Raw genomic sequence first — 16,879 nt, 5'->3', positions numbered from 1 at the left:
CATCGCGGTGCGCGGGCCTGTCACTATCGCGTCCTCTCTTGTTGCGGAGCAGAGGCTCCAGATGCTCAGGCTCAGTAGTTGTGGCTCACGGGCCCAGTTGCTCCGTGGCATGTGGGATCTTCCCAGACCAGGGCTCGAACCCGTGTCCCCTGCATTGGCAGGCAGATTCTCAACCACTGCGCCACCAGGGAAGCCCCAAAGAGTTCTTTATACTGTCTGGACAGAAGTTTTTTCTCAGATATATGTGGTGCAAATATTTTCTCTCAATCTTTGGCTTATCTTGTTACTTTCTTAATGATGCCTTTTTAAATTGTAAAATATACAACTTATCATTTTAACCATATTTTAATGTACAACTGTGCAATTCAGTGGCATTAAGTACACTCACAGTGTGTACATCTATGACCATTATCCATTTCCAGAACTATTCATCATCCCACACAGATACCCATTAAGCAAGAACTCCTCATTCTCCCTTTTTTCCCAGCCCCTGGTAACTTCTATTCTACTTTCTCTTGCTCTGAATTTGCCCATTCTAGATATACTACATAAGTGGAATTATATAATATTAGTTCCTTTTTATTTCATTTAGTGCAATGTTTTCAAGGTTCATTCATACATGTATCAGAACTTCATTTCTTTTTATGGCTGAATAATATTCTATTGTATGCTGTATTATTTTGCTGGGGCTGCCATAAAAACATACAGAGATTGGGTGGCTTAAACAACAGAAATTTTATTTCTTATAGTTCTGGAGGCTGAAAGTCTAAGATCAAAGTGTCTGAAGGTTTAGTTTTCTCTGAGGCCTTTCTACTAAGCTGTGAATGGCTGCCTTCTCTCTGTGTCCTCACATGACCTTGTTTTGTTTGCTGTACCTCCCTGGTGTTTCTTCCTCTTTTTTAAATACACCAATCAGATTGGAAGAGGCTACCCATATGATCTCATTAAAACTTAATTACTGGGCTTCCCTGGTGGTGCAATGGTTAAGAATCCACCTGCCAACGCAGGAGACACGGGTTCGAGCCCTGGTCCGGGAAGATCCCACATGCAGCGGAGCAGCTAAGCCTGTGGGCCACAACTACTGAGCCTGTGCTCTAGAACCCACGAGCCACAACTACTGAAGCCTGTGCGCCTAGAGCCTGTGCTCTGCAACAAGAGAAGCCACTGCAATGAGAAGCCCACGCACCGCAACAAAGAGTAGCCCCCGCTCGCCGCAACTAGAGAAAACCCACGCACAGCAACGAAGACCCAATGCAGCCAAAAATAAAATAAAATAAATTAATTAAAAAAATAATAATAGAATAAAACTTAATTACTTCTTTAAAGGCCATATCTCAAAATGCAGTCACCTAAAGAACTGAGAGTTAAGAGTTTCAACATATGAATTTTGGGGAGACAGAATTCAGTCCATAACATAAGTATATGCCACATTTTGTTTATTCAGTTATCTGTTGATGGGCACTTGGGTTATTTTCACTTTTTGTCTACTGTGAATAATGCAGCAATGGACATGGGTGTACATGTTTTTGTTTGAACACCTGTTTTCAGTTCTTTTGGGTCTATACCTAGTAGTAGAATTGCTGGGTCATGTAGAAATTCTGTGTTTAACGTTTTGAGCAACTGCAGAAATGTTTTCCATAGTGGCTGCACCATTTTATATGCCCACCAGGGGTTCTGTTTTCCTGAATCCTTGCAGCACCTTTTTTTTTTTTTGCTGCACCATGCGGCATGGGGGATCTTAGTTCCCCAACCAGAGATTGAACCCGTGCCCCCTCCAGTGGAGTCTTAACCACTGGACCGCCAGGGAAGTCCCTAATTGTGGTTTTGATTTGCATTTTCCTAATGACTGATAAATACACTCAATAGAGTATTTTTTCAAGTGTGTTTAATGGCCATTTATAGATTTTCTTTGGAGAAATGTCTATTCAAGTCCTTTGTCCATTTTTAATTGGATTTTCTTTTTTTTTAAGTTGTAAGAGCTCTTTGGGTATTCTGGATACTAGACCCTTATCCAGTATATGATTTGCAATTACTTTCTCCTGTTCTGTGAGTTGTCTTTTCACTCTCTTATGGTGTCCTCTGATGCACAAAATTTTTAATTTTAATGAAGTCCAATTTACTTTTTTCTTTTGTTGCCTGTGCTTTTGGTACCATGCTTAAATAAGAAATCATTGCTGAATCCAAGGTAATGAGTTGCCTATACATTTTCTTCTAAGAATTTTACAGTTTTGGCACTTAAATTTAGTTCTTTGATATATTTTGAGATAATTTTTGTTTATAAGGTAAGGATCCAACTTCATTCTTTTGCATGTGGATATCCAGTTTTCTCAGCACCATTTCTTCGAAGACTGTCCTTTCCCCATTAAATTGCCTTGGCACCCTTGTTGACAATCAGTTGACCACATTTGTGAGAGTTTATTTCTGTGTTATTTTATTCCGTTATTCTGTATGTCTGTCCTTTTGCCAGTACCACAAGGTTTTGATTACTGTAGCTTTGTAGTAAGTTTTGAAATCAAGAAATGTGAGTACTCCAAATTTGTGTTCCTTTTAAAGATTGTTTTGACTATTTGAGATCCATTGATATTCTTTATAAATTTTAGGATGGGTTTTTCTATGTTTGCAAAAAATGCTATTGGGATTTTGATAGGTATTATACTGAATCTGTATATTGCTTTGAGTAGTAGTGTCAGCTTAACAATATAAAATCTTCCAGTCTATGAACATGGGATGCTTTCCATTTTTTTAGGTCTTGTTCAATTTCTTTTTAAAGGGTTTTATAGTTTCTGGTGTACAAATCTTTCACTTCCTTGGTTAAATTTAATACTAAGTATTTTATTCTTTTTGATGCTATTGTAAAAGGAATTGTTTTCTTAATTGCTTTTTTGGGTTGTTCATGCTAGTGTATAGAAACACAACCCTATCTTGTGTGTTTCTGCAACTTTGCTGAATTCACAAATTAGCTCTTAGCAGTTTTTTGATGTGAATTCTTTAAGATTTTCTACATATAAGATCATGTCATCTGTAAAAAGAGATAACTTTACATCTTCCTTTCCAATTCGGTTGCCTTTTATTCTTTTTTTGCCTGATTGCTCTATTATTATGTTGAGTAGAATTGGCAAAAGTGGACATCCCTGCCTTGTTCTTGATCTTAGGGGAAAAGCTTTCAGTCCTTCATCACTGTGTATGATGATAGCTGTGGATTTTTCATATATGGTCTTCAGCATGTTGAGGAAGTTCCCTCCAATTCCTGGTTTATTGAGTGTTTTTGTCATGAAAGAGTGTCAGATTTTGTCAAATGTTTTTTCTACGTCAATGGAGATGATCATATGGTTTTACCCACTATTCTATTACTATGATGAATTACCTTGATTAATTTTAATATGTTGAGCTACCCTTGCATTCTGGGGATAAGTCCCACTTGGTCATGGTGTATAATCCTTATAATAGCTGCTGAATTCTGTATGTTGGTATTTGGTGAGGATTTTTGAGGAATTTGGTCTGTAGTTTTCTTTTTTCTAGTGTCTTTGTATGGCTTTGTATCAGGGTGATGCTGACCTCATAGAATGAGTTAGGAAGTGTTCTCTGCTCTTTAGTTTTTTGTTTTTTTGGGTTTTTTATTTCTGTTTTTGTTTTTTTTTGGAGGGATTCCCTTAAAGTTAACAAGAAAATGAGTCCACTTTTACCATACTGTTTTCAGATCGTACTGAAGGTATTAGCTAGCACAATGACAACATTAGATTGAAAGACTTGTAAAGAGTAAGACCTTTTATTTGCAGGTAATATGACTATGTTCCCATATAATCCATGAGAATAAATGGAAAGTAAGATAATTCAATAAAGTAATAGGATATAAAGTTAAAATACAAAAGTTAATAGCTATTATATGTACAGCAACCATTAGTAGATATATGGAAGAGAAAGTACCATTTTTCAATATCAATAGAAATAAAATACTAGAAATAAACATAGCAAGAATATACAGGGCTTCCCTGGTGGCGCAGTGGTTAAAAATCCACCTGCCAATGCAGGGGACATGGGTTCAAGCCCTGATCCGGGAAGATCCCACCTGCCGCGGAGCAACTAAGCCCGTGAGCCACAACTACTGAGCCTGCGCTCTAGAGCCCGCGAGCCACAACTACTGAGCCCTTGTGCCTAGAGCCTGTGCTCCACAACAAGAGAAGCCACTGCAATGAGAAGCCTGCTCACCGCAATGAAGAGTAGCGCCTGCTCCCACAGCTATAGAAAAGCCCATGGGCAGCTACGAAGATCCAATGCAGCCAAAATAATAAAATAAATTTTTAAAAAAAAGAATATACAAAAGATGAGTGGGAAAAACATTAAAACAATCTTGAAGGAGCTGTCGGGGAGGAAGAAATTTTCCTCTACCTTTCTGAATTCCTTTGGCTGATCTAAGAATTAAATTGACATAAGAGATTAACAGAAAATCAAACAAAAATTTAATAATATGTATACATGGGAGAGACCCAGGAAAACTGAGTAACTCCTCTCCTCTTCAGTTTTTTAGAAGAGTTTGAGAAAAATTGGTATTCTTCTTTCAGTATTTGTTAGATTTCACCAGTGAAGCCATATGGTCCTCAGCTTTTCTTAGGAGGTTTTTGATTGTTGAGTCAATCTCCTTACTTATAAGTCTATTTAGATTTTCTGTTTCTTGAGTCAGTTTTGGTAGTATGTGTATATTTCTAGGAATTTTTCCATTTCACCTAAGTTATTTGATTTGTTTGTGAACAGTTGTTCATAGTATTCATATATACTACTTATTCGTAGTAATGTCCCACTTTCATTTCTGCTTTTAGCAATTGGAATCTTCTCTTTTTTTCGTAGTCAGTCTAGCTAAAAGTTTGTCAACTTTGTTGATCTTTGCAAAGAACTTGCTTAAAATCTTTTCCTGTTGTTTTTCAATTCTCTATTTCATTTTATCCACTCTGAACCTTATTATTTCCTTCCTTCTGCTAGCTTTAAGTTTAGTTTGCTCTTCTTTTTCTAGTTTTTTTCAAGGGTGCAGTTAGATTATTGATATGAGGTATGGCTCTTTTTAAATGTAGGTGTTCACAACTATAAAATTTCCTCTTAACATTGCCTTTGCTGTATCTTGTAAGTTTTGCTATGTTGTATTTCCATTTCAGTTCATCTCAGGTGTTTTCTAATTTATGATTTCTTCATTGACCTATTGTTTATTTAAGACTGTGTTGTTTAGGGACTTCCCTGGCAGTCCACTGGTTAAGACTCTGCCTTCCAATGCAGGAGGTGTGGGTTTGATTTCCTGGTCGGGGAACTAAGATCCCACATGCTGCAGGGTGTGGCCAAAATCTGGAAAAAAAAAAAAGACTATGTTGTTTAATTTCCACATATTTGTGAATTTTCCAGTTTTCTTCCTGTTATTGATTTATAGTTTCATTTTATTCTGGTTGGAAAAGATACTTTGTGTGATTTTAATTTTTTAAAACTTACTATAGTATTTGTGCATTAACATATAGTTCATCCTGGAAAATATTCCATGTGTCCTTGAGAATGTGTATTTTATTGTTGTTGAGTGGGATGCTCTGTGTATACCTGTTAGGCCTAATTGATTTATAATGTTTAAGTCTTCTATTTCCTTTTTGGTCTGTCTGGTTGTTTTATTATTGAAAGTAGGGTATTGAAGTCTCCAGTTATTATTGTAGAACTGTCTGTTTCTTCCTTCAGTATCGTCAATTTTTCTTCATATATTTTGGAGCTCTGTTTTAAGTGTGCATATATTTATAATAGCTGCATCTTCTTACTGGATTAAACTTTTCTTCCCCCAACATATAATGTTCTCTTTTGCCTCTTGTAACCTTTTTGACTTCATCTATTTTGTATGACAATAATATAGCCACTCCAGCTCTCTTTTGGTTACTATTTGCTTTCAATATAATTTTCCATCCTTTTACTTTCAACCTTTTTGTATTTTTTTATCTAAAATGAATCTCTTGTACAAGACACCATATAGTGTTTTTAATCCAGTCTGCCAGTCACTCTCCTTTCAATAGGAGAGTTTAATCAATTTATATTTAAATTCATTGTTGATGAGAAAGGATTTACTTCTGCCATTTAGCTGTTTGTTTTCTGTATGTCTTATACGGTTTTATGTTCCTCAATTTCTCCATTATCACTTTTTGTATTTAGTTGAGTTTTTAATTTTTTAATATATTTATTTATTTATTTATTTATTTTATTTTTGGCTGTGTTGGGTCTTCGTTGCTGTGCTCAGGCTTTCTCTAGTTGCAGCGAGCGGGGACTACTCTGTTGCGGTGCGTGGGCTTCTCATTGCGGTAGCTTCTCTTGTTGCAGAGCACGGGCTCTAGGCACGTGGGCTTCAGTAGTTGTGGCTCACGGGCTCTAGAGCACAGGCTCAGTAGTTGTGGCACACGGCATGTGGGATCTTCCTGGACCAGAGCTCAAACCCATGTCCCCTTCATTGGCAGGCAGATTCTTAACCACTGTGCCCACCAGGGAAGCCCTAGTTGAGTTTTTTTAGTATACCATTTTGATTCCCTTCTTTTATGTATATTTTGAAGTTATTAGTGGTAACTTTAGGGATTGCAATTAACATCTTAAACTTAAGACAACCTAGTTTGAATAATACCAAATTCATTTCATTAGCATATAAGCTAGTTTCATTAGTGTACAAACACTATGCTACTGTACATCTCTGTTCCTTCTTTTTTATATTGTTATTGTCAGAGATTACATGTTTATACATTGTGTGCCCAACAACATAAATTTGTAAAGGTTATTTTATTCATTTACCTCTTAAATCACATAGGAAAAATGTGGAGTTACCGACAAAAAAGTACAATAATACTGGTTTTGACATTTACCTATGTAGTTAATTTTACCAATGTTATTTCTTCTTATGGCTTTGAGTTACTTTTCATTTCACTCTGAAGAACTCCTAACATTTCTTGTAGGGCAGATCTGTTAGGAATGAGCTCCCTTAACTTTTGTTTATCTAGAAATATCTTCATTTCTCCTTCATTCTTGAAGGATAGGTTTGCTGCCTATAGAATTCTCAGTTGATAGTTTTTTTCCTTTCAGAACTTTATGTCAGCCTGACACCTTCTGGCTCCCATGGTGTCTGATGAGAAATTGGGTGTTAATCTTATTGAGGATACATTGTTTTTGATAGTCGCTTCTCTCTTGATGCTTTCAGAATTCTCCCTTTGTCTTTTGACAGTTTGACCATAAGGTGTCTCAGTGTATAGCTCCTTGAGTTTATTCTGCTTGGAGTTTGTTGAGCTTCTTGGTTGTGTAGATTTGTATCTTTCATCATATTTGAGAAGCTTTTAGCCATTATTTCTTCAAAATTTTTTCTGCTCCTTTGTTTTTCTCTTCTGCTTCTGGGACTCTTACAGTACATGACTCTGCTCATTTTTATTCATTCTTTTTTCTTTGTGCTCCTGAATTCAATTAAGAATAATTGGTAAGTTCAGTAAGTTCAGTTGTCTTACCTTCATGTTTGCTGATCTTTTCTTCTGCTTGCTGTAATCTGATGTTGAACTCCTATAGTGAATTTTAAATTTTATTCTACTTTTCAGCTCCAGAATTTGTTTGGTTCCTTTGTATACTTGTCTCTTTAATGATATTCTCATTTTGTTCTACATTTCCCTCCTTGATTTCCTTTAGTTCTTTGTCCATGGTTTCCTTCAGCTCATCAAGAATATTTATAACAGGGCTTCCCTGGTGGCTCAGTGGTTGAGAATCCGCCTGCCAATGCAGGGGACACGGGTTCGAGCCCTGGTCTGGGAAGATCCCACATGCTGCGGAGCGGCTGGGCCCGTGAGCCACAATTGCTGAGCCTGCGCGTCTGGAGCCTGTGCTCCACAACAAGAGAGGCCGCGATAGCGAGAGGCCCGCGCACTGCGATGAAGACTGGCCCCCGCTTGCCACAACTGGAGAAAGCCCTCGCACAGAAACGAAGACCCAACACAGCCATAAATAAAAAATAAATTAAAGAAAAAAAAAAAAAAGATGGCTAGCAGGACATCAGAGCTGTTTTAAAAAAAAAAAAAAAAGAATATTTATGACAGCTGATTTAACATCTTAGACTAGTAATCTCATTGTCTCAGCTTCCTCAGGAATGGTTTTTGCCAAATTCTTTTTCCTGTGAATTGTCCATACTTTGCTGTTTCTTACTATGTATTGTAAATTTTTTTGTTGAGACCTAGACATTCTAAGTATTATAATGTGGTAACTACGTAAATCTGTTCTCTCACTTCTCAGTGATTGCTGATTTTTGCTCATTAAGGGCTGGAGTCATCTGTTTGTGTTATTTCCAAACTGTTTTTGCAAAGTGTGTAATCCTTTTTGTGTGTGGTTGCAAGTTTCTGTTCTGTTATTGCTGCAGTTAGCTGGTGACCTGACAAAGATTTCCTTAAATGTCTGGATCAAAAAAAGGGACAAGAAGAGTTCTCTTTTAATATTCTGATAGATACCACCAATGGAAGCTGCTGCTGCCTGTTCCAGGAACTGTTGCTCCTGGAGCCAGTGGGCTGCTATCCCCACTGCTACAGGAGGGAGGAGCTGAGGAATGGGGGATGGTAGTTGGTTCACACATGCTGTTCACTTAGGAAAGATCAACAGCCTCTCCTTTCATGCACTCTCTTGGTGGTTGTAAGTGTCTGATAAGGTTCTGTAGCTCTAAAATGGTTGATTCCAATTGCTATTTCTGTCTCAGTTTTTACTTTGGTGGAGGGACTGAATTCTAGATCTTTCTACTGCTTTATTTTGCATCAGTGGTATCTTTTGATGTGCAAATGTTTAGGTTTAAGCTCGATGTCACATTCAAGAATTCTTTGCATAAACCATGGTGACAAAGTTTTTCTCCTGTGTTTAGCATGGTTGGATGGCAAAGCTTTGGTGTGTAGGCAGGCCATATAGAGGCTTGTGGAGGAAGCATGGCTTGATGAGAACCGTCTGGGGAGTACAAATGAGCTGTGTGGGGCTTACAGAGGGAATTGGTGCATCAGTGCTGGCAGGAAGCCTTTGGGTGCCAGTTTACATGTTAATAAGACTGCAGGAAAGCCATCTGCAGGTTGAGTTGCTGAGGCTGTAAGTTTGCTCAGGGACTTAATGTTCTGGGCACGTGACTGAGCAGAATTCTACTGGATATCCTCATACCCAAACCACTAACCCACTCTGCATCAGCTGGAAGCCACAGGAGAGCAGAGGCCCTTTCTTCTGTGGTGTCCCTTCAGTGCCCTCTATCGAGTAAGCTTAACAGCTTCATGTTTATTTTAAAAGGAGAAATGCTCAAAGGAATTCCATGTTGTCACAGAGCATATATTGCAAGGTGAATATAGAGCTACAAGGCAATAAATTGATGAGCAGCACATAAGATATCAAATAGTGTTTAAATTAATAGGCCATCGTTTGAGGCTTGAAATTTTACTATAAATATACCAGTCCTCAGTATAATCATTATTGAAAACCTCCAACTTAGAGATCTTATAAAATAGAGAATTGAGTCGCTATATGTGGTCTCAGAGATGAAACCTCTGGAGTATCCTAAGCAGAAATTACTCTAAATTGTCATCAGTTCACTTCCATTGCACACCCAAGGAAGTGAGAGTGTTTCTTTAATTTATTATTGATTAACCCATATTCTTTTGTAGGAGTCCATTGATACCTTTCTAAACTCGAAGAATAGCCTTAACGTTACGCATTAAAAGCTTACCCCCTTCTTATCACAATAATGTACTTTTAAGAACAGATATATTTATATGATATTTTGAAAACCTGAGTTATTTGGGCTTTCAAATACTTTGTGACTGTTTGTAACTGTATGTGAAAATTTTAAATTTTCTTAATGAATATTTATATCACAGCTTATATGAAGGCTTTATATTCAGTTGGATTCATTGTATCTTTCTGCTTGGTCCATGGTGCCCTGGCATGCTGTATTGATGTATACATATTTTGAATATCATTCCTGCTTACATGTGCAATAGGTACTTAATTTGGTTGGTAAGGGAATGGAGATAATAGGTAAAATCCTTGATCCTTGTGCAGATTCTTTTTTTTTTTTTTTTTTAGATTTTCAGTGAGAGATAGTTTCTTACTAGGTTACATATTGACTCTTTTGCAGTAAGCTTTTCTTGTGCATACCTGTCCTAGGAAAAACAATTTGCATATACATATATTATAGGAATAGAGGCTAGTAGGTACCCTTTTATTTCAAGCAATAACAAATTATTGCTGAGAATAATTAAATAGTATTTTCCCCAAAGATTGTATTACTTAATCCTTTACCTGTTTTATATAAGTTCTCTTTAACTTTTTTGTCCTCAGATTCTTGACTTTTATTGTCAAGTATATGTATAGTCAATTCTAGTACACTTTGTAGCTAACTCAAAGCAAATATTTACATTTTATTTATAGCTGTCATTTTTCTCCCAATTTGTTTATCTCTGTAATATCTCTGTTGATGATTCTTCTAATATTTCTTTATAAGCCAGGGAGTCTTAAGTGAGTCTTGTTAGTCTAATAGTCAGTAGTATAAGTAGTAGAAATAATTTTATTTAAAAGTATTTTGTATTTGTCTTGAGGATAAGCGTACTTTAAAAATTATTATTCAGTAGTTCCCTGGTTACCAGAAACACAATTCATGTAACTTTTCTGTGTTTCAGAAACCTTTTTCCGAAAAGGACAAAGGAACTCAAGTCAGTTGTACATAGTGCTCCTGGTTGGAAATTATTTGGTAAAGTCCCTCCCAGAGAGAATCTTCAGAAAACTTCCAAAATCATTCAGCAGGTAAGTACTAATGTAGCCATGTGGTTTGTCTTGCTTTTCAGATATTCTTTTCTAGATAATTAACCTTATTCTACTTTCATTCCTTTTTTTTTTTAACATGTAAAATTTTGGGACTATAGATATTTGTAGTAACTTTAAATTTTTTTTAAAGCATGACATATTTTCAGTTATCTTTTATAGTTGTGAAAATTCTTTACAGTCATAGAACATTGATTTTGTTTCCTAGTTATTCCTTGGATAGCTTTTTTTTTTCCTTAGCAAACCATTGTCACCACAGACTTTGACTTCTAGCTGAACATGGTAGCATTTGCCAGAGGCACAGATTTTATGGATAATGGGTAGTTGTGAACTGATAAAGCAGCATAAAGTGAAAACTGAGTAGATTTTGAGGTCGAACTCTTTCCTTGGTCACTTTTCTGGTTTTCTGTCTTAACCAAGGACTTTGTGAGACGGGCGGGTATATAGTCTGTTTCTAGTAATTTAGGAGCCAGTTCTTCTGTTATCTGTTTTAATATGCATATTCTTGAGTTCTTAAGAATTTCAGATCTTGTTTGACTCCTGAGCTTGTGCTTCTCAGTACTAGGAGATAAGTGAGACTGGAATGCAGTGAGACTATATCAATTTGTAGCATTTTTAATTTTAGAGAAGCTGTTTCTCAGAAGATAAAATAATTTCCTATTTCTCTCCTTCCAGTTGTAATTTATCAAATTTAGCACATCCAGCATTTATAAAAATAATCACATTAAAGCAACAATCATCATTCAAATTGGAAAAAATGCCTTCCTTTAAGTATTTAATAGTGTTCTTTTTATTGCTCAAAAGAAAAACTGTTTTCCCAAGTAAATGAAGACATAATTTTTAGATCTTTAAAAGCATTTGTTATAGTTAATTTTATTTACAAGTAATTAAAATAGTGACCAGTTTATATGTTGCTGAGACTTAAAACTGTAGTGCTGTGATTCCCAAGCTGTGTGCCTAGGGCACCCCACGTGCTGCAGCTAACGCAGGGGGAACCATGGCAAACTCAGTGACGCTACACATCTGCTGGATATGGTGCAGACTGATAGCTTGAGGTAGTACACAATTTCAACATTAAATGGCAATATATTATTTTCTGTGGCATCGTATCCTTGTGAATCTGGTTTTTCCAAGTTTGCTATGATAAAAATCAGATACTGTGCAAAAATCAGTGTGGAACAGGAAATGAAGGTGATGGTGTCCAATCTGATTTCAAGGTTTGTGAAATTGTACAGTGCACAAAAGGCACACATGCCCAATTAGTAATTAATTGTGGTTATTTAAGAATGCAGTAAAACGTTTTTCTTTTAATTTATGTGTACTATTTTTTCAAGTGGCTACTAAGTGCTAGGACATAAATCTTTACTTAATTGTTGGACATAGCTACTTATTAAACAGAATGTTTAAGGATTTCTGTTGGTTTAGGGGGCACCAAGAAAAAATTACTGAGACACTAAGGTTACTGTTAATCCAAGAAAGTTTGGGAATCTTTGCTATCTGGACATCTTAAATTTTAACTCTTTTTTCGTGAAGTCTTTCAGAAGACCAAGTTTGCCCTCTAGAGGCAAAAACAGTGGTCTTGCTATTGAAGGTTTGTATTCTTGACTTTATGATAGTTTACCTGAAATATGCTTGTGCATATACTTTAATATCTTTATGTAAACTAACATTCTGTGATATTTTCTTACCATAGAACTCTAAATAAATTACTAGTGGATAATTATCTGTTTACCAATATGTCTGTGCCTTTAATCTGCTGTTTTCATTTTGGAAAGCCAAGGCCTCACCTCCTCTCTCCTTTTTATATATATGTTGTTTGAAAATTTGATTAGTGGTCAGGAAAAAACAACTCTTATTTTCATATGGGAAGAAGGAGTGAGTTGAAATACAGTTTCTATCCTCTGTGCCTTTTCTGACCTTTTACACATGATGATTTCTCCCAGCTGCTTCTTTTAATTTTTGAGTTTTCCATTTGTGTGTAGGTGCTAATGTGTATTTTGGTGCCTTTTTCATGGTTCTGTTTGTTTTTGGGGGGCTGTGATGGATAGCAAAGTCATTGTTCCTCTGACTGTTTTCCACGTTCAAAAATATGTATCTCTTTCACCATGTGATGGAATATGTTTCTGCCTCTCCTTTTCTGCTTTCTCTTTCCCTACTGTTTGTGTCCTTTACTCCCCATTTGTCTCACTTTGCTGTTCTCTTCACTGCAATTGTCATTTTAAAAGTGGGCATGATTTTCTTTTATTGGTAATGGTAAAGTTATAACTTTCTGTCTCTGTTCCCACTTGAAAACATTTTTTTACAGCCCTGATTTCTAAACTCTGTAAAATATTATCAATATAAAACTACATTTGAGATCCTTGACCATCTATCTACTCCTTTCAAATGCGTGTTATATGTTTGGAATCAGAAATTTAAAATGATGTTAAGAGTAAAGCCGTGAAGAGTGTTAAGACACATCTGTCATGTTTTAGGATAAGGTCTTAAGCTATAGAAAATGAAGATAACTAGTATTCCAGTGTAAAACTGCCTGAAACAGTGAGGCAGTGCTAGAAGTACTAAGGAAAAAACAGATTCCTTTGACCTTCCTAAAGATGGCTCACTTGCTTATTGAATGGCAAAACAGTAAAATTTGTTAGAATATTAGAGTAGTAGTAGTATTTTATAGGATAATTATTTTATTAAGCAAATATTCAGAAAGGAGTTGCCATATTCTTAAGGATGAGTATATGTTTGGGGGCCAGAATTTTTTTCTAGTGGAAAGACACCTATAAGATTATAAACCAAACTATAGAGTAAAGTAGTGTTTGACTTACAATCTTTTTCCTCTATTGTTAATTGCACAAATAACACGATTATGTTCTCTATAAAATATAAAACATTATAGGGCGATATGTCTCATTTTACTTTCCCTTCATATTTTTAGGCCTTTTAAAATTCAATTTTTGTATGGAAAACACAATTATTTTCATGTGTGTATATTTTTACATATATGGTGTTATTTTTTTCCATGAACAAAATGTTACTATATATAAATTTTTTTTGCCTTACTTTATGTGTTTTGTACCTATAGATTTTCAGAGATATATGAAGTTCAAAAGTGAAAGATACTTGTAGGTTAAATATTTTTTTAAGTTTTATTCTTGTAAATTTTATTAAAGGTCTGATCAGTTTTAGTGCTTTCCATGTTAACAGTAAAGAAACATAAAAATCATTTTAGAGTAATAACAAAGTCAGACCGACTCAAGTTTGGCATTTAACTTGACAGTCAATTCCCAAATCACATGAATATTCATAATATTATTTTATGAGGATTATCACATGTGTTCTCTTGCAGGTGTGAAATTCCTGCTTGTGGCCATTTGAACCAGTTGGTGAGCCATGTTAAAAATTGCATCTATTAATTATAAATAGTATTTCAGTTATATTGTAGTTCAGTTGATCTAAGTTTTTGGTTTTTCTAAATTAATAGGCTGAAGTTGGAATACAGCTACGTAGTTTGTCTTATGACCTCCAAACTGCAAGTGAGAATTATTTCAAATGCGCCATGTTATGTATAATTGTAACATGATTGCATACTAGATTGAGTATACTCTATTTATGTCAAACTGACAGTCTTTCAGTAGAAAGTGATTTTTTTGGCACTGTTTTTATATTGGCATCTTTTTCATTATGAGGAAATTAGATTGGAGTACTTAGATGATATTTCATGTTTTTCATCACTCATGTCTTTTTCTGAGTGATGTTTTAGTTGAGTGGTTGAATCACTTTCAGATATCTTTTGGCAGGCAAGGAAAAAAGTTTTAAGGCACTAACTGATTTCTTAATCTGAGCATTTCAAATTGTCTAAAAGTAGGATAGGTCACGCTGCTCAATTAAGCCTTTGATTTTGAAATTGTTAACTTCAGGAACAAGAACTCTGTGGAAAGGACTAGAATACACGTGCTTTGTGAGCAGTAAATATATAACACTTTGCAAGTGTAGAGCTTAATTTTCTGGTTACTGACTTTATTGGTGTATGTAGCATTAGGATACTTGAAAACAGTTTGTTGGTTTTAGTTATGCTTAAATATGGATACCTTTGGTGTAAAATTTGAGTGAGCACTGCAATAAATGAACTACTTCCTTCATTGTTGTTAAATTGTGGAGGGGCTGGACTAAGTTCAGAATTTGTTTTTGATAAGTCCTTAAAACTGTTACACACTTGCATGTTTTTTCACCTTTATTTACCTAATGTATTGTCACCTTGAATTTATAACAGCTCTGGGCCTGTGCTTCGGGGAGAGGGGAGAAGTATGAGCCTTAAGAAAGAAGGTTAAATTAGGTAAAGAAAATGAAAAGAATAAAGCACTAACCCCTTTAGGAAGAGTGTTCTCACTGTCCACTGAAACTCAAAAGTTGAGTCACTCTGTATACACATCAGGCTATTTTGGCTTTTACATTGTCTTTAAAAGAGAAGCTCCTATTCTATTCTTTCTTCTCTCCAGACCCCATATTTTACTTCAAGAAGCTGTTCAAAGACTCCTGCCACCCTCCGTTTGAACCGATAGACTGATCTTTTCTCACATTCCCTCCTAGTACACCTTCTTTCTGGTGAATCCCTTTAGATACAGAGCTCAAGGCATCAGAATGTGGCAGGATATCATTCTGTGACCATCTTACTCTGTGACCTCGTGTTAGCAAGCTCTAAACCTTTTCTCTAGTAGAACTTGAAGGACAAAATTCTTTAATTGGTCCTAGATTCTTCTCGAAGATTATCTGGCTTTCATTTCAATGAATGTGTAATTTATTCAACATACATTGACTGTGAATAATACCATAAGCATGGTTCAGGTTCTTGGGAAATAGATAAATATAAGTCCTAGCCTTTCAGTTATTCTAGTATAACTGTAGGAAGGAGGGGGAAGGTTCATATGTGGTTTTAATATAGTGTAGTGAGTGCTGTAATACAGTTGTGAACCAAAGTACGAGAGTAGAGATGAAAGTGATTAATTCTGCTCAGGATGACATGCAGTTTCTGTGTTATGAAGTATACTAGTAGGAGTTGACCAGGTAGACAAGATGGGGAAAGCCATTCCAGATAGAGAAAATTGAATGAACAAGCAGGAATGCATCAGACTTGTTTAGCTCAATTTTAGGTCAGTATTTCAGGGAAGTAGGGTAGATGGTGAAGGTCATTAGCCACAAGGTTAGAAAGTTGGGTTTTAACCAAAATACTTTTAAATAAGGCACTGAGACATCAAATTCATATACTGGAAAAATTCTGGAGGCATTGTAGAAGTTAAATTAGAAAAGAGTGGGTTTGCAAACAAAGACATTAAGATTTATTGTAGTAGTCTATGATTCTGGTTCTCAAACATAGTGGATTACGTAGGGAATGTGTTAAAAATACAGATCCCTCAGCTCTTTACTTTGAGTTCTTAATGTCAGTTTTGTGTTTTTCAATTCTTGTGTTGCTGGTTGTTTCTTTTTCAAATCTGCTATATCACTTTTTGCAGTTTACAGTTCCCTGCTGAAATTTCAAGCTTGGCCTTTATCTCCTTAAACATAGTAAGTATAGTTTTTATAGCCTGTGTCTGATAATTCCAATGTCTGGAAATTCTATAGGTCTGTTTATATTGAATATTGATTCTGCTAGTTTTTGTTAGCAGATGCTATTTTATCTCTGTGTGTGCCTGGTTACCTTTGCTTGGGTGCTGGATATAATATTTGAAACATCATATTTAGAAAACAATTTGAAGTACATCTTGGTTACTTCCAAGTTTTATCAACAGTGAATAAAGCTGCTATAAACATCTGTATGTAAGTATTTTTGTGGGTGTAAGTTTTCATTTCTTTTGGGTAAATACCAAGGAGGCTGGTTGCTGAATCATATGGTATTTTAATTTTGTAAGAAACAGCCAAACTGTCTTCCAAAGTGACTGTTCCATTTTGCATTCCCATCAGCAATGAATGAGCATTCCTGTTGTTCCACATCTTCACCAGTATTTGGTGTTGTCAGTGTTTCGAATTTTGACCATTCTAATAGGTGTGTAGTGGTATCTGATTGTTCTAATTTGTAATTCTGAAT

The 16,879-nt window shown here is 35.6% G+C and overlaps 1 protein-coding gene across 5 annotated transcripts in view; it reads left to right on the top strand.

Annotated features, from left to right (window-relative positions):
* The window catches only part of TBC1D12 (TBC1 domain family member 12), a 122,877-nt gene that overhangs the window by 64,517 nt on the left and 41,481 nt on the right, over positions 1 to 16,879 (top strand). For 3 of the 5 annotated variants that reach the window (XM_007187472.3, XM_057530501.1, XM_007187473.3), the window contains exon 2: positions 10,668 to 10,791. In XM_007187472.3, the coding sequence (XP_007187534.2) occupies positions 10,668 to 10,791 (124 nt within the window). Of the gene's footprint in view, positions 1 to 10,667; positions 10,792 to 14,146; positions 14,184 to 16,313; positions 16,360 to 16,879 lie in introns of those variants that run through there. The other 2 variants (XM_057530502.1, XM_028167782.2) reach the window with 2 other exon arrangements.

The sequence above is a fragment of the Balaenoptera acutorostrata genome, chromosome 16 (assembly GCF_949987535.1).
Source record: "Balaenoptera acutorostrata chromosome 16, mBalAcu1.1, whole genome shotgun sequence".
Classification (NCBI taxonomy): Eukaryota; Metazoa; Chordata; class Mammalia; order Artiodactyla; family Balaenopteridae; genus Balaenoptera; species Balaenoptera acutorostrata.
The sequence above is the reverse complement of the archived record's forward strand: the minus strand, read 5'-3'. Positions and strand labels throughout refer to the sequence as shown.